The sequence below is a fragment of the Venturia canescens genome, chromosome 7, assembly GCF_019457755.1.
Source record: "Venturia canescens isolate UGA chromosome 7, ASM1945775v1, whole genome shotgun sequence".
NCBI lineage: Eukaryota > Metazoa > Arthropoda > Insecta > Hymenoptera > Ichneumonidae > Venturia > Venturia canescens.
In genome coordinates, this window is record NC_057427.1 from 18,877,453 (window position 1) to 18,897,973 (window position 20,521).

The window sequence follows — 20,521 nt, forward strand, 5'->3', positions numbered from 1 at the left end:
ATTTTCATTTTTTTACACTCCGAACGCAACAGCACTCTGGGGATCATAACCTCAAACGTCAACATGACTTGAAATCTCGCAAATGTGCTATCTTCGTATATATTACGATAACTGCACAAAACAACTGTAATTTCTGAGAAACGTCTGTTTTTTTCTTTTATTCACTCAGCTATTAACTGTACTGTTTTTTACAATCACGGCTAGTTATACACAGACAGTCGCCTTTCGATCGAAATTATGTCTGCTGTTACCGTACTACGTCTTTTTTTAATGTCTACTGTGCTGCTGTGCTACGTTCTGAAGTTGTCGTCAGATTTTCAATCATCAACAACCAAGTTCAATTGAACCAGTTTAATTTTCAAAGCCTCAGATGACTCAGAAGTTTCGTAATTCAAAAAAAATCACTTACCAATTTTACCCCCATCACGGTGAATCGTTTTGTTCAGAGAAAGTATACTCGGCGAGAGCCTCGGGCCAGCAGCAGACGACAGGGCTGTCAATGTACTTGTCCTGAGACTCTACCGAATCTCTTGATACATCAATTTCTAGAGTCGCTCCCGCGACTCTAGATCGATACTCAAACGAACATTTAAATCTTCTGAACAATTTTTCTTCTCGTCAATTATTGAATAATAATTTCATTTTTTTTTCAGTTGTTCTGTTAGATACAACGACAGAAGAAAGCCTAGATTGGACGCGCTACCCTTACGGACCTCAGGCAACAACCCCTGGCGTGAGTACCAACTAATGTCTCATACTAACAAATTGAAAACATCGAGTATACTTTTCATCATTCCCTATATCCTTACAGGAAAAAAATTCTACAGAAATAATAAATGAAAAATTAAAAAGTTCAAAAAAATTCGACAAAAATAAAAAACAATCGAAAAAATTCTGTAAAGAAAAATAAAAAAATTTTTTAAAAATTCATAAATATTGAAGACATTGAAAAATGTACTATCCAGTTACATGCAGTATAAAAATGTATGATATCAATTGGAGGCGAATTTTTTATTGATAATTTGGAATATTTATCGAACAAATTGGGAACTTTAATGAAATTCATGATCATTATTTTCACGAAAAAAGTTCATGAAAAATAAGTTATAACGGAAGTTACGTGCAGTACTAAAATGTATTATATCAATTCGAGGTCAAGTATTTATCAGTTATTCGAAATATAATCTCCGGCGACAAATGAGCGTTGAGAATCCTTGTCGGGCTCACAACGTTTTATCAAAATTACTAAAAAATTAATGGAAATAAAATCATTAAAAATTCACATGAAAGTCATTTGTTACTTCAACAAGGTACACACTTTAAAGAATCGATTCCCCTCCGACTTTCAGGATACCCTGGTATTATTCACAACATTCAACTTCGATTGGATCGGTACAAATAATGTTCAAATACGTCTTAAACGTATTTGTCCGGCCCATCACTTTTTATTCAAATTGCTCATTCGAAAACAAATCAAAAACCAAGTTAATGCATGTGTTAATATTAAGGAACAGTAATTCCCGAGAAAATAATTTTCCTTCGAATCGCTCTTGTCAAAATGAAACAAAAAAGAAAGATGAAGTTGATTAATCTATCAAGAGACTCGGTAGAGTCTCGGGACAAGTACATTGACAGCCCTGTCGTCTGCTGGCCTGAGGCTCTCGCCGAGACTATCTTTTCTCTGAATAAAACGATTCGCGGTGGTGGGGGTAAAACTGGCATGTCATTTTCTAGAATTGCGGAGCTCAAGAGATGTTTTGTTAAGCGAAAATTAGTTTGGAGACTAAATTTCAAAATCTCTTTCGAATGAGCCCGAAACCAACACGATCAATAGCGTAATTGCTGAGAAAAAACTTTGCACAGGCTCAAGATTATGCAAAAGTTACTAACACATTTAGAAATTTGACATGTCTGTATATAATACCATCAAAGGCCTCATGTCCCTCGGTCTAACTTCGCGGCGGTGTCGCGGACTGACGTCACATGCCGAGAGCTCGAAAGTCACCAGCCGAAGTTTCACGTCATGTTGACGTTTGGGGTTATGATGTTATGAAGTGCGTGCGGGATAACTAAATATAATTTTCGTCATCTAACGAAGTGCATATTACTATTTATTTCGTTAAATTTTGTGATATACTAAACCAGTATCAAAGCGGCCGCGTAAATGTAGTCTGTGATATGTATGCGAAAACGGATATAAAAAATGCGCGATGCATATGTCAACGAAAACTTTTCAAGATTTCATTATTTTGTTCGACTGGAAATAAGCGTTAACTAAAATAATCTTTCAATTAAATCAGAGTGCGAGAAATATTGTCCAGTGTAAATATATTGTCAGTAGGCTAGGTTATATATATGAAGGCGTCAGATTATATATATGAATAAATACAACAAAAACAAACAGAACTGTTAGAATGATGTTGTAAACTTTAATTGAATAAATGTTTTCTAATTTATTTCTCATGTTTCCCATATTTTGCTTCATATTCAGTTTGGCTCTGCCCTCTCCGATCCTTGTTTTCACTCCATCGGTTTGCAGCGGATCGATACATATCATTAATTAATTGCCTAATATGTGTCCTATGATTTTCTACTATTTCTTCATGCTGATTGTGGTAACGTGATTCAAGAGGTTTCCAGCTATGATCATCAATCTCACATTTTGTACATCAGATTCTCAAAACAGTTTCTGGTCTTGATATAAGTGTAGTTATTCTTTTTCCACCTGGTCTATCGAGTAACAAATTTTGAAACTTATTCCAAAAAGTCTTTGGATGCTTTGTTTGCTGATCATATGAAAAGTCGAATCTTTGGAATGCAGTAGGCAAACACAAATTTTGACAACAATACTTATGAAATGACATGTATGTTGAGTATTCCCACTTTGCAAACTACAAATGTGGAATTATTAGTGAAAAGATTCATTACGCTAAGTCTACAGTTGCTCAGTTTTGGATGCGATCAAATATAATGCCTGCTAACATCCATGGGAACATACAGAATTTCTGAATATAATGTTCGCTATGTCATTTCAACATAACATTATGACTTTTGCCAACTTTTCTCTATAATACTATAGATTTGGATTATTGAAATACAGCAAAAATCTGAGAATTATAAAATTGATATACTGTGCCACTCATTTTACTTTTTAAAACTAACTGTAACATATATATGAAGTGAACACTCATCACAGAAGTCTTCAGTTGCTCATTTATGGATAGATTTTAAATTGCTGTCTTCAAAATTTATTGTGCAGATACATTGAATCGCCGCAGATACCTGCGAACTCTGAAATTTCTGTGCATAAATATGTGTGTTAAGTATCACCCCCTATCTTTGATTATGAGAATGAGTAATAGAACTTGGTTTAGTAAGTTTTAAAGTATTTCTTTTTAAATACTATTGAAGTTTGTATTACTGCGGTATGAAGCGAATACCTCCAAACTTTCATATTTTTGTGTCGCAGCATGTGTGCCAATCATTTAAATTTTTTACTCCAACCGTAACATGTAATCTCAAAAATTCATCACAAACGTCTTCAGCTTTTCTAAATTCCTAAATTTTACGTTTTCTATTTTATTCTGAGTTTTTAAACTTTTAAATTCATTCGTGAATTCTCCTGAAATTGTTTTTCTCCAAAACCAATGCAGATACCTTAAACGTCTTTGAATTCCGTTGCTCTGTTGAATTAAGTACGCTCAGTTTTTTTTGCTTTTTTGAGTTCTGACATAATAAATGTTTCCGGGTGCCTTTTTTCAGCAACTATCAAACTGTAGATAATTGGATCTCAGCGGCCACTTGCAAACTTTGGAAATATATTTCATCGGAGACACGTTTTGAATGATACGAAAATGTCTAGATTCAGAATGCAAAAGCAACATTTAAAAAGGGCCAATTCTGTTGGATTTGTTGTGTCTAGAATTTGATCTATCTTTCCTCTTTTCCTTTCTTTTTCCTAACGTTATCAGCCGAAAATCATACATAAAAAAAAAACTTGGAAATCGATGCCTCATTCTTCTTATTTGATTCGAACAGCTAAATCAATTGAAAAAAATTCCATCTAATTTACGTGCAGCATTAAAATTTATTATATCAATTCGAGGCCAAGTATTTTCTAATGAATTGAAAAAAGTTACCACTTGAGTTACGTGCAGCACTAAAATTTATGATATCAATCAGTGGACAAGTATTTTATTAGTAACTCCAAATTTTGACATTATTAAATTGTTCTAAGAAGCTTTTAAATCCAAAAAAAAAATCACATGAAAGCTGGTCATTCGTTACTCTATGGTGGCAAAGACTTATAAGAAAATCGATTTTTCTCAGACTTTCAGGATCCTTTGGCATTATTCACAAAATTCAACGTCGATTGGATCGATACAAATTATGTTTAAATAAGTGTTAAAAGTACTTGTCCGGTCCATCACTATTCATTCAATAAATAATCAATCATAAAAAAACGAAATTGTACGGCAGAATCTGATTAAAAATTTGTTGAAATGCGATTCATTATTAGTTTAATGCTTTTAATAATAGTATAGGTTAGTTCTTATTCCGTATGGAATTCGTTCGCTGGAAGAATAAGTACGAAGTAAAAATTGACATCATTGAATATAAACTGGAGAGTTATTTTGGAAGCTTGAACATATATATTATGTACAATTTGTTTCATTTATCGATGCAGAATAAAATCCCATGTATATTGCGGAATAATTTGTTTCCGTTATTTATTAAATTAGTGTAACTAAGTAAAAATTACTTGAAGATAATTCTCTCAATTCCCTCTGCATGAATACTTGTGAACCATCAGTTCTAGACAAGCCCTGATTTTTATTTGGATAAACAATTTAAACGGAAAGTGATGGACCGGACAAGTACTTTTAACACTTATTTAAACATAATTTGTATCGATCCAATCGACGTTGAATTTTGTGAATAATGCCAAAGGATCCTGAAAGTCTGAGAAAAATCGATTTTCTTATAAGTCTTTGCCACCATAGAGTAACGAATGATCAGCTTTCATGTGATTTTTTTTTTGGATTTAAAAGCTTCTTAGAACAATTTAATAATGTCAAAATTTGGAGTTACTAATAAAATACTTGTCCACTGATTGATATCATAAATTTTAGTGCTGCACGTAACTCAAGTGGTAACTTTTTTCAATTCATTAGAAAATACTTGGCCTCGAATTGATATAATAAATTTTAATGCTGCACGTAAATTAGATGGAATTTTTTTCAATTGATTTAGCTGTTCGAATCAAATAAGAAGAATGAGGCATCGATTTCCAAGTTTTTTTTTTATGGATGGAATTATAAGCAAACACGATACCATCAATGTACTTGTCCCAACCTTTTTTTCCCTAGGGGAAGTTTATGGTTTGATATCACGTCTTTTTTCTCGAAAATTCCTTATTTATGTTTTGATGAATATATAATTTTAATTTAAATTGCTATGAATTATTTACGATTTACTGCTTATAACGTTGGTTTCTACGAAAAACGACCTATTTTTCGTCAAAATTGTGCTAGAAATATTTCGTCACAAGTCTGTCCTCGGACTTTGGCGATTTTTTTGCTTGTATTCTAATATGTTTTGTCAATTAAGAACCAAAGAGCATGGTGGAAAGCGGGTTGGAGGCCGAGATATAATTTTCGGCTTATAACGTTGGTTTTCACGAAAAAAGACCTATTTTTCGTCAAAATTGTACTGGAAATATTTCGTCACAGGTCTGTTGTTGGACTTCAGCGATTTTTTTCCTTGTACTCTAATATGTTTTGTCAATAAGGAACCCAAGAGCACGGTAGAAAGCGGGTTGGAGGCCGAGATATGATTTTGGCTTGTAACATCTGATTCGTCGAAAAAATACTGATACCGCACAATCAGTATACTAGTGAAGAACATTATACACTAATGCTGTAGGATTGTAATACATTTGATATTTTCTTACGGTTCGAAATCATTTTTGTTGTGTGATTTAAGAAGTTTTGTTTACATTTTTTGTGGTATAATGCGAAAACGGGCGATCATCAATGTAATTGTCCAAATTTTTTTTCTCCGAGAGAGGATTTTTACGGCTTGATATCAAATCTTTTTTCTGTGGTAGTTCTAAACCACAAAAAATATTCTTAAATAAGATTTTCTCAAGTTCTCCAATGTTTCTATTGTGATATTTAAAAATAATTCTCCTTTCTCCAACGATTTTCTTCAAGTTTTGTACAATTTATAACAGTTTGATATTCTTCGAATGTTTGAAGTGATATCCTCAATTTTTCAACCATTTCGAACGTGTCTATAATTTTGTGGAATTAAAATCATTTTCCAGAAGGTTTTTCAATATTTTGTATCATTGTGGGATTTTCCCCCTCCATTTATAAATTTTGTTTTCATCTGTTTTGATGAAATCATTGTGAATAAAGAAAACATGAAGATTTTTCAATGAAACGAATTTTTGGATTGATTTTCCTTAAAATTTGACAGAAGGAGAAAGAAAAATATATATATAATGTTCACCAAGTCCACCAGAATTCGCAATTTTCACATATGTTTATTGAATTCTAATGCTAGTTATTTTTATTTAATTAAAAAACGTGCTTCCAAGGACTTTTTGAAGCAATCTTTTCCATTCGTATTATCATTCCCAGAGATAGAAAGTTGACGCACCCACATCGATGCACAAAATTTTCAAGCTCTGCATGTAGCCACCAAGGTTCAACCGGACAAAAGAAAAAGTATGAAGTGCGTCAAGACCAACAGAATTGCTTACTTTTTAATATGAGCATTGCATTTTGAAAACATAACTTCTTATGCCATTCATAAACAGGCCATCGCTGACTTTTTGTATCATTCATCATTATTTTTTATTATTGATGATTATTTATAATCCATTTCCAAATCCTATAATTCATGTATAATTTTTATTATTTGTAGATATCCATATTCCATAATCAAAAAAAAAGAAGTACTAATACCTGGCATGCATGTCAATACACAGAATTTTCCAAATTTGCAAGTATTCGCTGCGATTTATTCATCTAAATTTTGGTACAGACAGAAAAAATTACCACCGATTCATAAAATTTATTATGCCAAAACTAAAAGGAAAAAAGACAGCGCACTTGAAAGTGAACAGAACGCATAATTGTTTCTTGTATCTCATTCATATATTACAGTTGGAACCAAAAAGTGAAAAGATTGGCACACCTACCGCTTCGCAGGAATATCAAAGTTCATAGGTATTCGCTGCGTACCAGTAATACAAACTTTGGTGCTATGGGGCAAAAAACTTTAAAATTACCCGAACCACATTTTTGAAACTTATTATGGCATATTCAATGAATAAAGTGACAGATACGCTGCATGTTGAACTAAATCAAATAGTGTAAAAAGTGACAGATACGCTGCATGTTGCAGTAAATCAAATAGTTTAATTTAGTATGTCTCCATGGTTATACACAGACAAAATATTTGATCACATCCAGAAATGATCAGGCGTAGACTCACACACATGAATTTTTTAATCCATAATGCCAATCGTAAACATGGTCTGGAAATACTCAATACCCTAGGGAAAAAAAAGGTTGGGACAAGTACATTGATGATCCCTCGTTTGCTGATAATTCCACCCATAAAAAAAACTTTAAACAAATTTTTTTTTTAATTGTAAAAAAATTATTTCATAAAAAAAAATACAGAACAATTCGAAAAAAATTTTACAAATCTTGAAAAAATGTTATATTAAAAAAAAACTAATCTGCATCTATTTTTTAAAGTGTCAAAAGAATTAAATAACAAGTAAAAAATAATAAACCGAAAAATCGCCCTTGAAATCATTTTGGAAACCGATGCCTCATTCTTCTTATTTGATTCGAACAGCTAAATCAATTGAAAAAAATTCCATCTAATTTACGTGCAACATTAAAATTTTTTATATCAATTCGAGGCCAAGTATTTTCTAATGAATTAAAAAAAGTTACCATTTGAATTACGTGCAGCACTAAAATTTATGATATCAATCGGTGGACAAGTATTGTATTAGTAACTCCAAATTTTGACATTATTGAATTGTTCTAAGAAGCTTTCAAATCCAAAAGAATCACATGCAAGCTAGTCATTTCTTACTCTATGGTGGCAGAGACTTATAAGAAAATCGATTCTTCTCAGACTTTCAGGATCCTCTGGTATTATTCACAAAATTCGACGTCGATTGGATCGATACAAATTATGTTTAAATATGTGTTAAAAGTACTTGTCCGGCCCATCACTATTCATTCAATAAAGAATCAATCATAAAAAAACGAAATGGCACGGCAGAATCTCGTTAAAAGTTTGTTGAAATGCGATTCATTATTAATTTAATGTTCTTAATAATAGTATAGGTTAATTCTTATTCCGAATGGAACTCGTTCGCTGGAAGAATAAGTGGGAAGTAAAAATTGCCGTCATCGAATGTAAACTGCAGAGTTATTTTGGAAGCTTCAACATATACATTATGTACAATTTTTTTCATTTATCGATGCACAATAATATCCCTTCTATATTGCGGAATAATTTGTTTCCGTTTTTTATTAAATTAGTGCAATTAAGTAAAAATGACTTGAAGATTATTCTCTCAATTCCCTCTGCATGAATACTTGTGATCCATCAGTTCTAGACAAGCCCTGACTTTTATTTGGATAAACAATTTAAACGGAAAGTGATGGGCCGGACAAGTACTTTTAACACATATTTAAACATAATTTGTATCGATCCAATTGACGTCGAATTTTGTGAATAATACCAGAGGATCCTGAAAGTCTAAGAAGAATCGATTTTCTTATAAGTCTCTGCCACCATAGAGTAAGAAATGACTAGCTTGCATGTGATTCTTTTAGATTTGAAAGCTTCTTAGAACAATTCAATAATGTCAAAATTTGGAGTTACTAATACAATACTTGTCCACCGATTGATATCATAAATTTTAGTGCTGCACGTAATTCAAATGGTAACTTTTTTTAATTCATTAGAAAATACTTGGCCTCGAATTGATATAATAAATTTTAATGTCGCACGTAAATTAGATGGAATTTTTTTCAATTGATTTAGCTGTTCGAATCAAATAAGAAGAATGAGGCATCGGTTTCCAAAATGATTTCAAGGGCGATTTTTCGGTTTATTATTTTTTACTTGCTATTTAATTCTTTTGACACTTTAAAAAATAGATGCAGATTAGTTTTTTTTTAATATAACATTTTTTCAAGATTTGTAAAATTTTTTTCGAATTGTTCTGTATTTTTTTTTATGAAATAATTTTTTTACAATTAAAAAAAAATTTTGTTTAAAGTTTTTTTTATGGGTGGAATTATCAGCAAACGAGGGACCATCAATGTACTTGTCCCAACCTTTTTTTCCCCTAGGGTTTATATTATATGGAGTCATAATTCACAACAAAATCATTTATCTCCAAATTCCAGGAATCCATGTGTCGTACTCGACTAGTGATATTTATCAAATTGTGTACGTGACTATAGAAAAAAAAACATTGCATGGCTGAGTAGGTTCGAAAATTTCTAGTAACGCCCCTGATTATTTCTCATTTTCATTGGTTCTTACCGAATGGTATGTGTTCACTGAAGAAAATGAGAAGTGGATATTGCTATACGAACTTGCAAACAATCAAGTTCAAATTACTTGGAGATATTATTTTTATTTCTATCCATTTTATTATATTTGTCATTATAGAATAGCCCTGATTTGTTTTCGAATGAGCAATTTGAATACAAAGTGATGGGCCGGACAAGTACGTTTAAGACGTATTTGAACATAATTTGTACCGATCCAATCGAAGTTGAATGATGTGAATAATACCAGGGTATCCTGAAAGTCGGAGGGGAATCGATTCTTTAAAGCGTGTACCTTGTTGAAGTAACGAATGACTTTCATGTGAATTTTTAATGATTTTATTTCCATTAATTTTTTAGTAATTTTGATGAAACGTTGTGAGCCCGACAAGGATTCTCAACGCTCATTTGTCGCCGGAGATTATATTTCGAATAACTGATAAATACTTGACCTCGAATTGATATAATACATTTTAGTACTGCACGTAACTTCCGTTATGACTTTTTTTTCATTAACTTTTTTCGTGAAAATAATGATCATGAATTTCATTAAAGTTTCCAATTTGTTCGATAAATATTCCATATTATCAATAAAAATTTCGCCTCCAATTGATATCATGCATTTTTATACTGCATGTAACTGGATAGTACATTTTTCAATGTCTTCAATATTTATGAATTTTAAAAAAATTTTTTTATTTTTCTTTACAGAATTTTTTCGATTGTTTTTTATTTTTGTCGAACTTTTTTGAACTTTTCAATTTTTCGTTTATTATTTCTATAGAATTTTTTTCCTGGTTCTGAATCTTTTTTCTATGTCATCCAGAAACAAGAGACCATCAATGTACTTGTCCCAACCTTTTTTTCCCTAGGGGAAGTTTATGGTTTGATATCACGCCTTTTTTCTCAAAAGTTCCTCATTTATGTTATGACGGTTATAGGATTTTAGTATAAATTTCTATGAATTATTTGCTTAGTACATTTTTATAGATTCCATTCTCATACGAACATTTTTTATGGGATAATCTTTTTCATGAAATTATCAGCAAATAAGGGACCATCAATGTACTTTTCCCAATCTTATTTTCCCTAGGTATGATGTTCGGCTTATAAAGTTGGTTTCCACCATAAAAGACCAATTTTTCGTAAAAATTGTAGTGAAAATATTTCCTCACAAGCCTGCCCTTGAACTTTGGCGATTTTTTTCCTTGTACTCTAATATGTTATACCTATTAAGAATTCAACAGCATGGAGGAATCCGCGATGAGGCCCGAGAAATGAATTTCGGTTTATAATGTTGGTTTCCACGTAAAAGACCAATTTTTCTTCAAAATTGTACTGAAAATATTTCGGCACTGGTTTGGTCTTGGACTTTGGTGATTTTTCTCCTTGTCTTCTATATGTTTTATCTATTGGGAATCCAAGGGCATGAAGAAATGCGTGTTGTGGGCCATAATATGATTTTCGGCTTATAACGTTGGTTTCCACGAAATAAGATCTATTTTTCGTCAAAATTGTACTGGAAATATTTCATCACAGGTCTGTCTTTGCACTTTGGCGATTTTTTCCCTTGTACTCTAATATATTTCGTCTATTTGGAACCCAAGAGCATGGAGAAAAGTGTGTTGCGGGCCGAGATATGATTTTCGGCTTATAACGTTGGTTTCCACGAAAAACAACAAATTTCTCGTCAACATTGTACAGAAAATATTCCGTCACAGGTCTGTCCATGGAGTTGGGCTATTTTTTTTCTTCTACTCTAATATGCTATGCTTATTGGGAACCCAAGAGAATGGTAGAAAGCTGGTTGAGGGCCGAGATATGATTTTCAGCTTATAACGTTGGTTTCCACGAAAAAGGACCTATTTTTCGTCAAAATTGTACTGGAAATATTTCGGCACTGGTTTGTTTTTCCACGTTGGTGATTTTCCCCCTTATCTTCTAATATGTTTTGTATAATAGGAACCCAAGAGAGTGAAGAAATGCGTCTCGTGGGCTGTAATATGATTTTCGGCTTATAACGTTGGTTTCCGCGACAAAAGATCTATTTTTCGTCAAAATTGTACTGGAAATATTTCGTCTCCTGTCTGTCCTTGACCTTTCGCGATTTTTTCCAAGTCTTCATACCAAGAAAGAACTGATGTAAAGATTTCCTTAATAGAACAGATTTTATTTATCCCTGTTCTTCAAAATTCAAATGAAAGATAGATCAAATTCATAACACGAAAAATCCAACAGATTTGCCCACTTTAAATGTCGCTTTTGCATTCTGAATCTAGAGATTTCATTTCATCCAAAACGTGCCCTCAATGAAATATATTTCCAAAGTTTGCAAGTGGCCGCTGAGGTCCAATTATCCACAGTTTGATAGTTGCTGAAAAAAAGTACCCGAAAACTTCTAACATTTATTATGCCAGAACTCAAAGCAGCAAAAAAAACTAAGCGAACTTAATTCAACAGAGCAACAGAATTCAAAGACGTTTAAGGTACCTGCATTGGTTTTGGAGGAAAACCATTTCAGGACAATTCAGAAATGAATTTAGAAATTCGAAAACTCACAATGGAGTAGAAAAAGGAAAATTGAAGTATTTAGAAAAGCGGAAGACTTTTGTGATGAATTTTCTAGATTACATGATACGGTTGGAGTAAATGATTTGAATGATTGGCACACATGCTGCAACACAGAAATATCAAAGTTTGGAAGTATTCGCTGTATATCAGTCATACAAACTTCAATACTATTTGAAAAGGAACACTTAAAAACTTGCATTTACCTTACATATTACCATAATCAAAGATAAGGGGTGATCCGTAGCATATATATTTATCCACAGAAATTTCAGAGTTCGCAGGTATCTGCTGCGGTTCAATGTATCTGCGCAATGAGCTTCGAAGACAGCAATTTCAAATCTAGCCATAAATGAGCAACTGAAGACTTTTATAATCAATTTTTTACTTTATATAGATGTTACAGTTAGAGTCAAAATGTAAAATGAATGGCACAGTATTTAAATTCTATAGTTTGCAGATTTTTGCAGTATTTTAATGATCCGAATCTACAGCATTATAATGAAAAGTTGTCAAAAGTCATGATGTTACATTAAAATGACATAGCGCACATTGCATTCAGCAATTCTGTAAGTTTCTGGGGATGTTGGTAGGTATCATATTTGATCGCATCCAAAACTGAGCAACAGTAGACTTATCGGAATGAATTTTTTTTATAATAATTCCATATTTGTAGTTTGCAAAGTGGAAATACTCAACATACATGTCATTCTATAAGTTTTGTTATCAAAATTTGTGTTTGCATACCGCATTCCTAAGATACGACTTTTCATATCATCAGCAAAAAAAGCATCCATAGGCTTTCTGGAAAAGTTTGCAAATTTATCACTCGTCAGACCTAATGGGAAAAGAATAACTACACACTATACCAAGACCAGATGTTTTTTTGAAAATCTGATTTACAAAATGTGTAATTCAAGATCATGGTTAGAAACCTCTCGAATCATGTTACCACAATCATCATGAAGGAGTAGAAAATCATAGAACACATATTAGGGAACGAATTAATAATATGAATCGATCCGCTGCAAACTGATGGGGTGGAAACAAGGATCGGAGAGGGCAGAGCCAAACTGAATATCAAGCAAAATATGGGGATGTTTAAAAATAATGACGACACATGAAATAAATTAGAAAACATTTATTCAATTAAAGTTTCTAATATCATTCTAACAGTTGCGTGTATTTTTGTTCCATTTATTCGTATATATAACCTATGTACACATGATATATAATCACGCCACTGACAATATATTCGCACTGGACAATATTTCTCGTATTCTGGTTTATGGATTATTTCAGTTAACACTTATTTCCAATCGAACGAAATGATGAAATCTTGAACAGTTTCGTTGCCATATGCATCGCGCATTTTTTATATTCTTTTTCACACACACATCACAGACTACATTTACGCGGCCGCTTTGATACCGGTTTAATATATCACAAATAACAAAATAAATAGTAATATGCACTTCTTTAGATGACGAAAATTATTTTTTTATTGATCCCGCACGTACTTCGTAATGTCGAAACTCTGTTCATACGATCAAAAACTGACACATGGTTTGTACATTATTATATGTATATCGATCGAATTTATGACTGCTGTTACCAGCTGTGCTGCGCCGTGTGCTACGTTCTGAAGTTGACGTCAGATTTCCAATCATCAACAACTAATTTCAACAACCAATGACAACGTTTAAAAATGGATGTCGTCAGATCCAACCAATCAGAAACTCGAGAGCATCAAAGTGCCTTTGATTGTGTTGTAAATATAGACGCATAAATTCTAGAATGTGTTGGTAACTTTTGCATAATCTTGAGCCTGTGCAAAGTTTTTTCTCAGCAATTACGCCACCGATCATGCTGATTGTGGGTGGAATCGAAAGAGAATTTATTAATTAATCTCCAGTTCAATTTTCAAAGCCTCAGATGACTCAGGAGTTTCGTAATTGAACAAAATGACATGCCAATTTAACCCCCACCACCGCGAATCGTTTTATTCAGAGAAAAGATAGTCTCGGCGAGCTCGGGCCAGCAGACGACAGGGCTGTCAATGTACTTGTCCCGAGACTCTACCGAGTCTCTTGATTACGATATCGAAGTAGAACAGATAATTCTAAATTTTCACGACACACATTATTCACGTTTTCACTTCTCAATATTTTACTCACTCTCAGTACACTTTTGAGGTTTTATTTATTATAGATATTATTGTCGTGAATTGGGCTCGAAACTTATTGAAACTTCTTTTATGAAAAAAATAAAATTGATTATATCCACTGCTATTTCCAATAATGTTTTATTTATTTAAACGAAATTTGCAAATCTTGCACCGTTGATCCACGGGGCTACGATCGCAATCACTTTATAATAACATAACAGACGATAACAGACGGTATACAAGAAAACATTGAGGACTATCAGAAACTTTCTCATCGGCGATTGGTCGAGACGGATAGATTCTCACCGGTGATTGGTTATGATGGGCATCAAGAAGCCCTTGTATGTATCGGTCTGAACCCATATACGGATACGTCAGCTGCGTAAATGTGTTGGTACTTTTTGCTTTGCATAATCTTGAGCCCGTGCAAAGTTTTTTCTCAGCAATTACGCCACCGATCATGCTGATTTTGGGCGCAATAGAAAGAGAATTTCTTAATTAGCTGAAAGTTCAATTTTCAAATTGCGACATAACTCCTGAGCTTCGCAATTCAAGAAAATGACATGTCGATTTTACCCCCACCACCGCGAATCGTTTTATTCAGAGATAATATAGTCTCGGCGAGAGCCTCGGGCCAGCAGACGACAGGGCTGTCAATATACTTGTCCCGAGATTCTACCGAGTCTCTTGATATGCATGACGAAAATTATTTTTATATTGATCCCGCATGCACTTCGTAATGTCGAAACTCTGTTCATACGATCAAAAACTGACACATGGTTTGTATATATATATATATATTGTAACGGAACACTCGTGCGACGGCCCGAGCCCGTCGAAACTAACGAAACTCCGCGATCTTTAGAAATGCGATTTATTATCCGTTTAATGTTTTCAATAAAAGTATAGGTTAGTTCTTATACCGAATAGAATTATTTCGTTGGAAGAAATGAGAAGTAAAAATTGTCATCAGACATCGAAACCGGTAGAACAGTTTGCGTAGACATCGAAAAACATATTTTTCGATGGCCCCATAGGGCCATCTTTCTGTACTTGTATGTATTCAGAGTCGCGGCAGCGACTCAGAATACAGAAGACAAGTACATTTATGTTATGATGAGCCGCTGCCAGAATTTTTATTAAACTGCTTCAAAATAGGTTGGCTTTAAGACGCTGTCGCAATGAAAGGAGCACTGTAGTGCTATCAGAAAACCGTTCACGCGCTTTATAGCGCGGGATGCACCCTAATCCTTAAGATTGTTTAGAAGAAGAGTGAGGATGGATCAGAGTGGGACTTTTCTATGCTTATACATTGGGCGCCGTAGCTATTTTTTTTTGAAACCCTATAGGCTTCTCACCAGTATTTTTTTTTTATTTACTCGATGCAAATGCCTAAAATTTGCATTATCCGTATCCTTCATTACAGTTAACATATCTCATCTTGTTTCATTTTTCAATGGTTTAACCTTCATTTAATTGAAAATGATAAAATTACGAACAATCGCAGTAACGTTGGGGCCCTTTTGTCGCCCGTGCTCGATAACGCAGGCTCGAGCCTGGCTCGTTACTAGCTGATGGCTGATGGCAACACAACCTCAAAAAAATTTTAAACGTTGCCACCTGCTCTGTATATTTTTTGACACAAACAAATGTTTGAATTACGGAATCATAAATCGTGAGCAAAGTAAAGATACCACTATCGTGGTGAAAAAAAATATTAATGTGGAAAAATAAATGTGTGACGGAGGCGGTGTATAATCGGCGGTTGAAGCAAAAACAAAATATTCGGAAACGCATCTCTTCAACGTGTTATGATTTGACATTTGCAACCATAGCTCCTCCAAAAAAGTCGAAAATGACAGAAATTATTTTTGGATTAACGCTACTTCATTTTCGAATTTCACGCGCGTATTCAATAGCGCTCTTTCAATCTAATGTACTCCCCTTCCTTCTGCCGCGACACTGCCGCGTTGCCACGCCTGTCGGACACTCACTCGTTTGGAGTGAATTTTGACACGTTTTTCAATCTTAAAATGATGGATCAGTCGCTAATCACACCTCAAATTTTTTTATTGACATTTTTATTTTTTTGATCAGACGAACGATGTGGAAAAATTTTCTTTTCAAAATTTGCAGCTATCTCTCTCGCACTCGCGGTTGTGATTACCAACTGATCCATCATCTTAATCTCACTACATCTTCGAAGAAATTCTCTAAAGCCCAAAAATGTTGGTACTGATTATTTTAGAGATTTCGCCGTCATTTTTTCTATAAAAGTTCAATGGCATGTACAAATATATCATGAGTTTAGTGAGATTGCGCATGGCTCTGTCCATTAGAAGCTGTACTAAAGCGCTCAAAAGTACGGAACTTTGCGATTTTTTTTTCTCCGTAAATAATCTCCGAATCAACTTCAAATTTTGCAGGGATATTGCTTGAATATTCGACTACCCACTGTGTTAATTTCAAATCATTCTCATAAACGTGATTTTCTTCTAAACAACCTTAATACATTTTTCAATAACATTTTTCATATATGATACGAATATTGACTCAAAAATATAATGTGTCGAATTGAAATATATGTATTCATAATATTTCAATTTCCGCATTTCATTCTCGATTTCAATATTTGTATTGTATAGAAAACATTTTACTTAATAATAAATTAAGAATTTATACTCATTTACAATATAATTTGAAATATATATTGTAACGGTACGCTTTTAGACGTCACCCGCTACACGTAAGTTCGAGCTACTAAAAATTTAGGAGCAGGCATGAAATGAACGAGAGATTAAGAATTTGTATGTGAAAATATAATAATAGTGTTTATTCGAAATAATTTTGTTAAACAAATAAGAAGGCGATGCAAATCGTTGGTGTTTTGTGGTGTAGATGAAAATATCTCCCTAATTTCAATAAACTTGTCCAATTTATGCGTGGTATCGCTCTCTTACGTCAAGAAACTTGTCCAGTTTTAATTATTTCTGCTCTCTTTTGCTAATTCTTATAAATTCTGATCTGTGAGCTCAGAAATTAATTCCTATTTTTCTCAACTCTCAAATTTAATCAATCCGATTAATTTTATGCTTCTATACAATTCGGAACGATGTTGGTGTATTGGCTCGATACAAATCAACTGAGATTGATTAAAATTTTGGATAATCAAAATAACTTTTATTTGAATCAAACGTTTAAAGTAATTTGGATATCGGAAACAGTCCTCGCTTCAAAGAGAATAGTGGAAGCTTATGCTTTCGAAATAAATTATTAATGCTTCCAACAAAATAAATCAATGTGAAGTGAAGGTGAAGGGCCTATGCCAAGAATCTTCAGACCCCACGGAATCGCAGGGTCCCCTCCCTCTTTAGCATAGGATGACAAGGATCCGAATTGAGAATCTTCAGACCCCACGGAATCGCAGGGTCTCCTTCCTCTCAATAAGGAATGGATAGGTTATCACCCTCGAATCTTTGGACTGCACGGAATCGCACAGTCCCCTCCCTCTCGATGTGAAATTTGGAGTATTTAGGTTGGTTGGTTTGTTGGAGCTTGTTTCCAGAGTCACTACCTCTGTACTAAAGCGAGAGCTGATTCAAGAATGAGCTGCCGTGGTTGCTCCGAACGGCCTTTTATACTCGTTTAAACAAAGAGATCATGATAATAATTCATTCTAAAAATAACTAGAATTTTTATTCGCCTGGAAAATTAATCTTTAACCAGAATTTGATCTCTAAATTCTCGGATTGGGTCGCTAATTCCCGCTCGCGCCGTGATTGGACAAACTTGAGGCTGTTTTCCCTCGCTTTTGAGAACTTAATTCTCCGTGTAAAAATAAATGTTTTTAACGACCAAAAATCATATTTTGCTTTTTCCAAATTAAATAAATTAAACTTTCTTTTTATTATTGTTAAATTAATAATTTCTGATCGTTTCGATCATTATTTCTCCTGGAACCAATAGCTTGATTGTGACTGGCCATTTCCGTTGGATCCAGTGCACAATAGGGCTTTTCTGGACAAGTTTTCTCTGGACACTCTCAATTGCCTTTAACACTGAATTTTTAACCTTTTTTGTTTAATTTAATCTTACCTAGCATAAAAATTGAATTGATTGAGTCGTTGAAACGTAACATGTGAGTAATTATGAGAGAAAAGAGTTTTTCTTAATAAGGCTTTACGCCGAGCCACGGAGAGTCGCGTCGAGCGGCTGAGTACGAGCTCGCGTGGCGCGGGATTCAAATGTGATATTACGTTCGAATAAAAGGGAGTGCCGTTTCAATATTTAAACAAACATTGTAGACGACTATATCTGTTTAAATCAAAATACTGCTATATTTGTTTTCCAGAAAGAAATAATATCTGTAGAAAACTTTAAAAAAGTAAAAATAACGTCAAGTATTAAAAGTTTTCAACCTTAATTTGAGAAATAGTTTCAAAAATCCATTTTCAGAGTAAAAAAAATGGAGCTTCTAAAAAAAAGAATAGAAAAATTTTATAATATCCATCGCATGCAAAATTTTCACTCTTTGAAGAATTTAATTTGCTGAATGAATAATCAAAATCGTTGCCATTATTGTTTGTAAAAAGTTTCAACTCACATGAAAATCATCAAACAGTTGTTGTCCGTCTACATACAAAAATTGACTGTCCAGTATTATTAATTAATTTATAAAGTACTCAACTTAAAGCAAATCATTTGAAAAATTTCCGTTGAAGACGAGAAATGTATTTTTTTTCCTGGATAGTACTTGTCACGCCTCCCAAGAAGAAAGTAAATACTTCGAAAGTAAAAAAGGAACACCATTTTCTATATTTGCTTAGTCAATAAAAATTTTGAAAAAAAATTTAAACTCTGATAAAAAATCAGATCGTTTTCTAACGTAGTCAAGTTCGGTGAAAAATTACGGTTCCGTTAGTACAACATTCACACATATAATAGAAAAAACATTTATTGGATATCAAGAGACTCGGTAGAGTCTCGGGACAAGTACATTGACAGCCCTGTCGTCTGCTGGCCCGAGCTCGCCGAGACTATCTTTTCTCTGAACGAAACGATTCGCGGTGGAGGGGGTAAAATTGGCATGTCATTTTGTTCAATTACGAAACTCCTGAGTCATCTGAGGCTATGAAAATTGAACTGGAGATTAATTAATAAATTCTCTTTCGATTCCACCCACAATCAGCATGATCGGTGGCGTAATTGCTGAGAAAAAACTTTGCACAGGCTCAAGATTATGCAAAAGTTACCAACACATTCTAGAATTTATGCGTCTGTATTTACAACACAATCAAAGGCACTTTGATGCTCTCGAGTTTCTGATTGGTTGGATCTGCCGACATCCATTTTTAGACGTTGTGATTGGTTGTTGAAATTATAGTTGTTGATGATTGGAAATCTGACGTCAACTTCAAAATGTAGCACACGGCGCAGCACAGCTGGTAACAGCAGTCATAAATTCGACCGATATACATATATATATATGAAACAAAAACAAAATATGCATTAATAATACGATTACTAAATTTTTCTATCGTGGGTATATAATAATCAATCCATCACTGCACACGCGCTGGTTATCGAACCATACGTCATCTTATTATGTTCTCGTCATTTTACTTCATAGGTATCTAGGCCCTCTACATTATCGGCCACGTGAGGCAATCTGAACACACTGCGGTTATGAATTGCTCATTTTCACCACCAGCGTTAGGGAACAGTGTATTCGAATGAAAGTGTGAGTATAACGGCGGATATGTGAATATTTCCAATAAAGTAATTCGTAAGTAAATAAAAACAGCTGCAAAAAGACGTAAGAAAATTTTTAAATGCGACGATTCTACGGGCACCATTAAATCACACAAGTTGAATGAATACTCGCGTCACCACGAAACGATTGTAGTATACGAAGTGAAAATATAGGGACGGGAAATGCGAAAATGTAAAAATACTGGAGAACCGAAGTGTGTGTTCGGAACACCTCGGTGTTCGGGCGCTCTGAGCCTCATACGTGACGGGCGGAAAGTAGAAACGCACCCGCACGTATGTACCCACGAGTCTTGGTTTCGAAAGCAGCCATGCGCTAACGATGATGCGCGCGAATTCCGTTATGGCACCTTGCGTCCTTATTGCGTCGACGCAAATTGGAAGTATATATGTGAATCGTTGAAACGCAGAGTTT

At 33.8% G+C, this 20,521-nt stretch overlaps 1 protein-coding gene across 1 annotated transcript in view; it reads left to right on the forward strand.

Moving 5' to 3' along the window:
- The window catches only part of LOC122413474 (ephrin type-B receptor 1-like), a 220,987-nt gene that overhangs the window by 112,156 nt on the left and 88,310 nt on the right, over positions 1-20,521 (forward strand). The window contains exon 5 of the mRNA XM_043423849.1: positions 654-733. Within this exon, the coding sequence (XP_043279784.1) occupies positions 654-733 (80 nt within the window). The remainder of the gene's footprint in view (positions 1-653; positions 734-20,521) is intronic.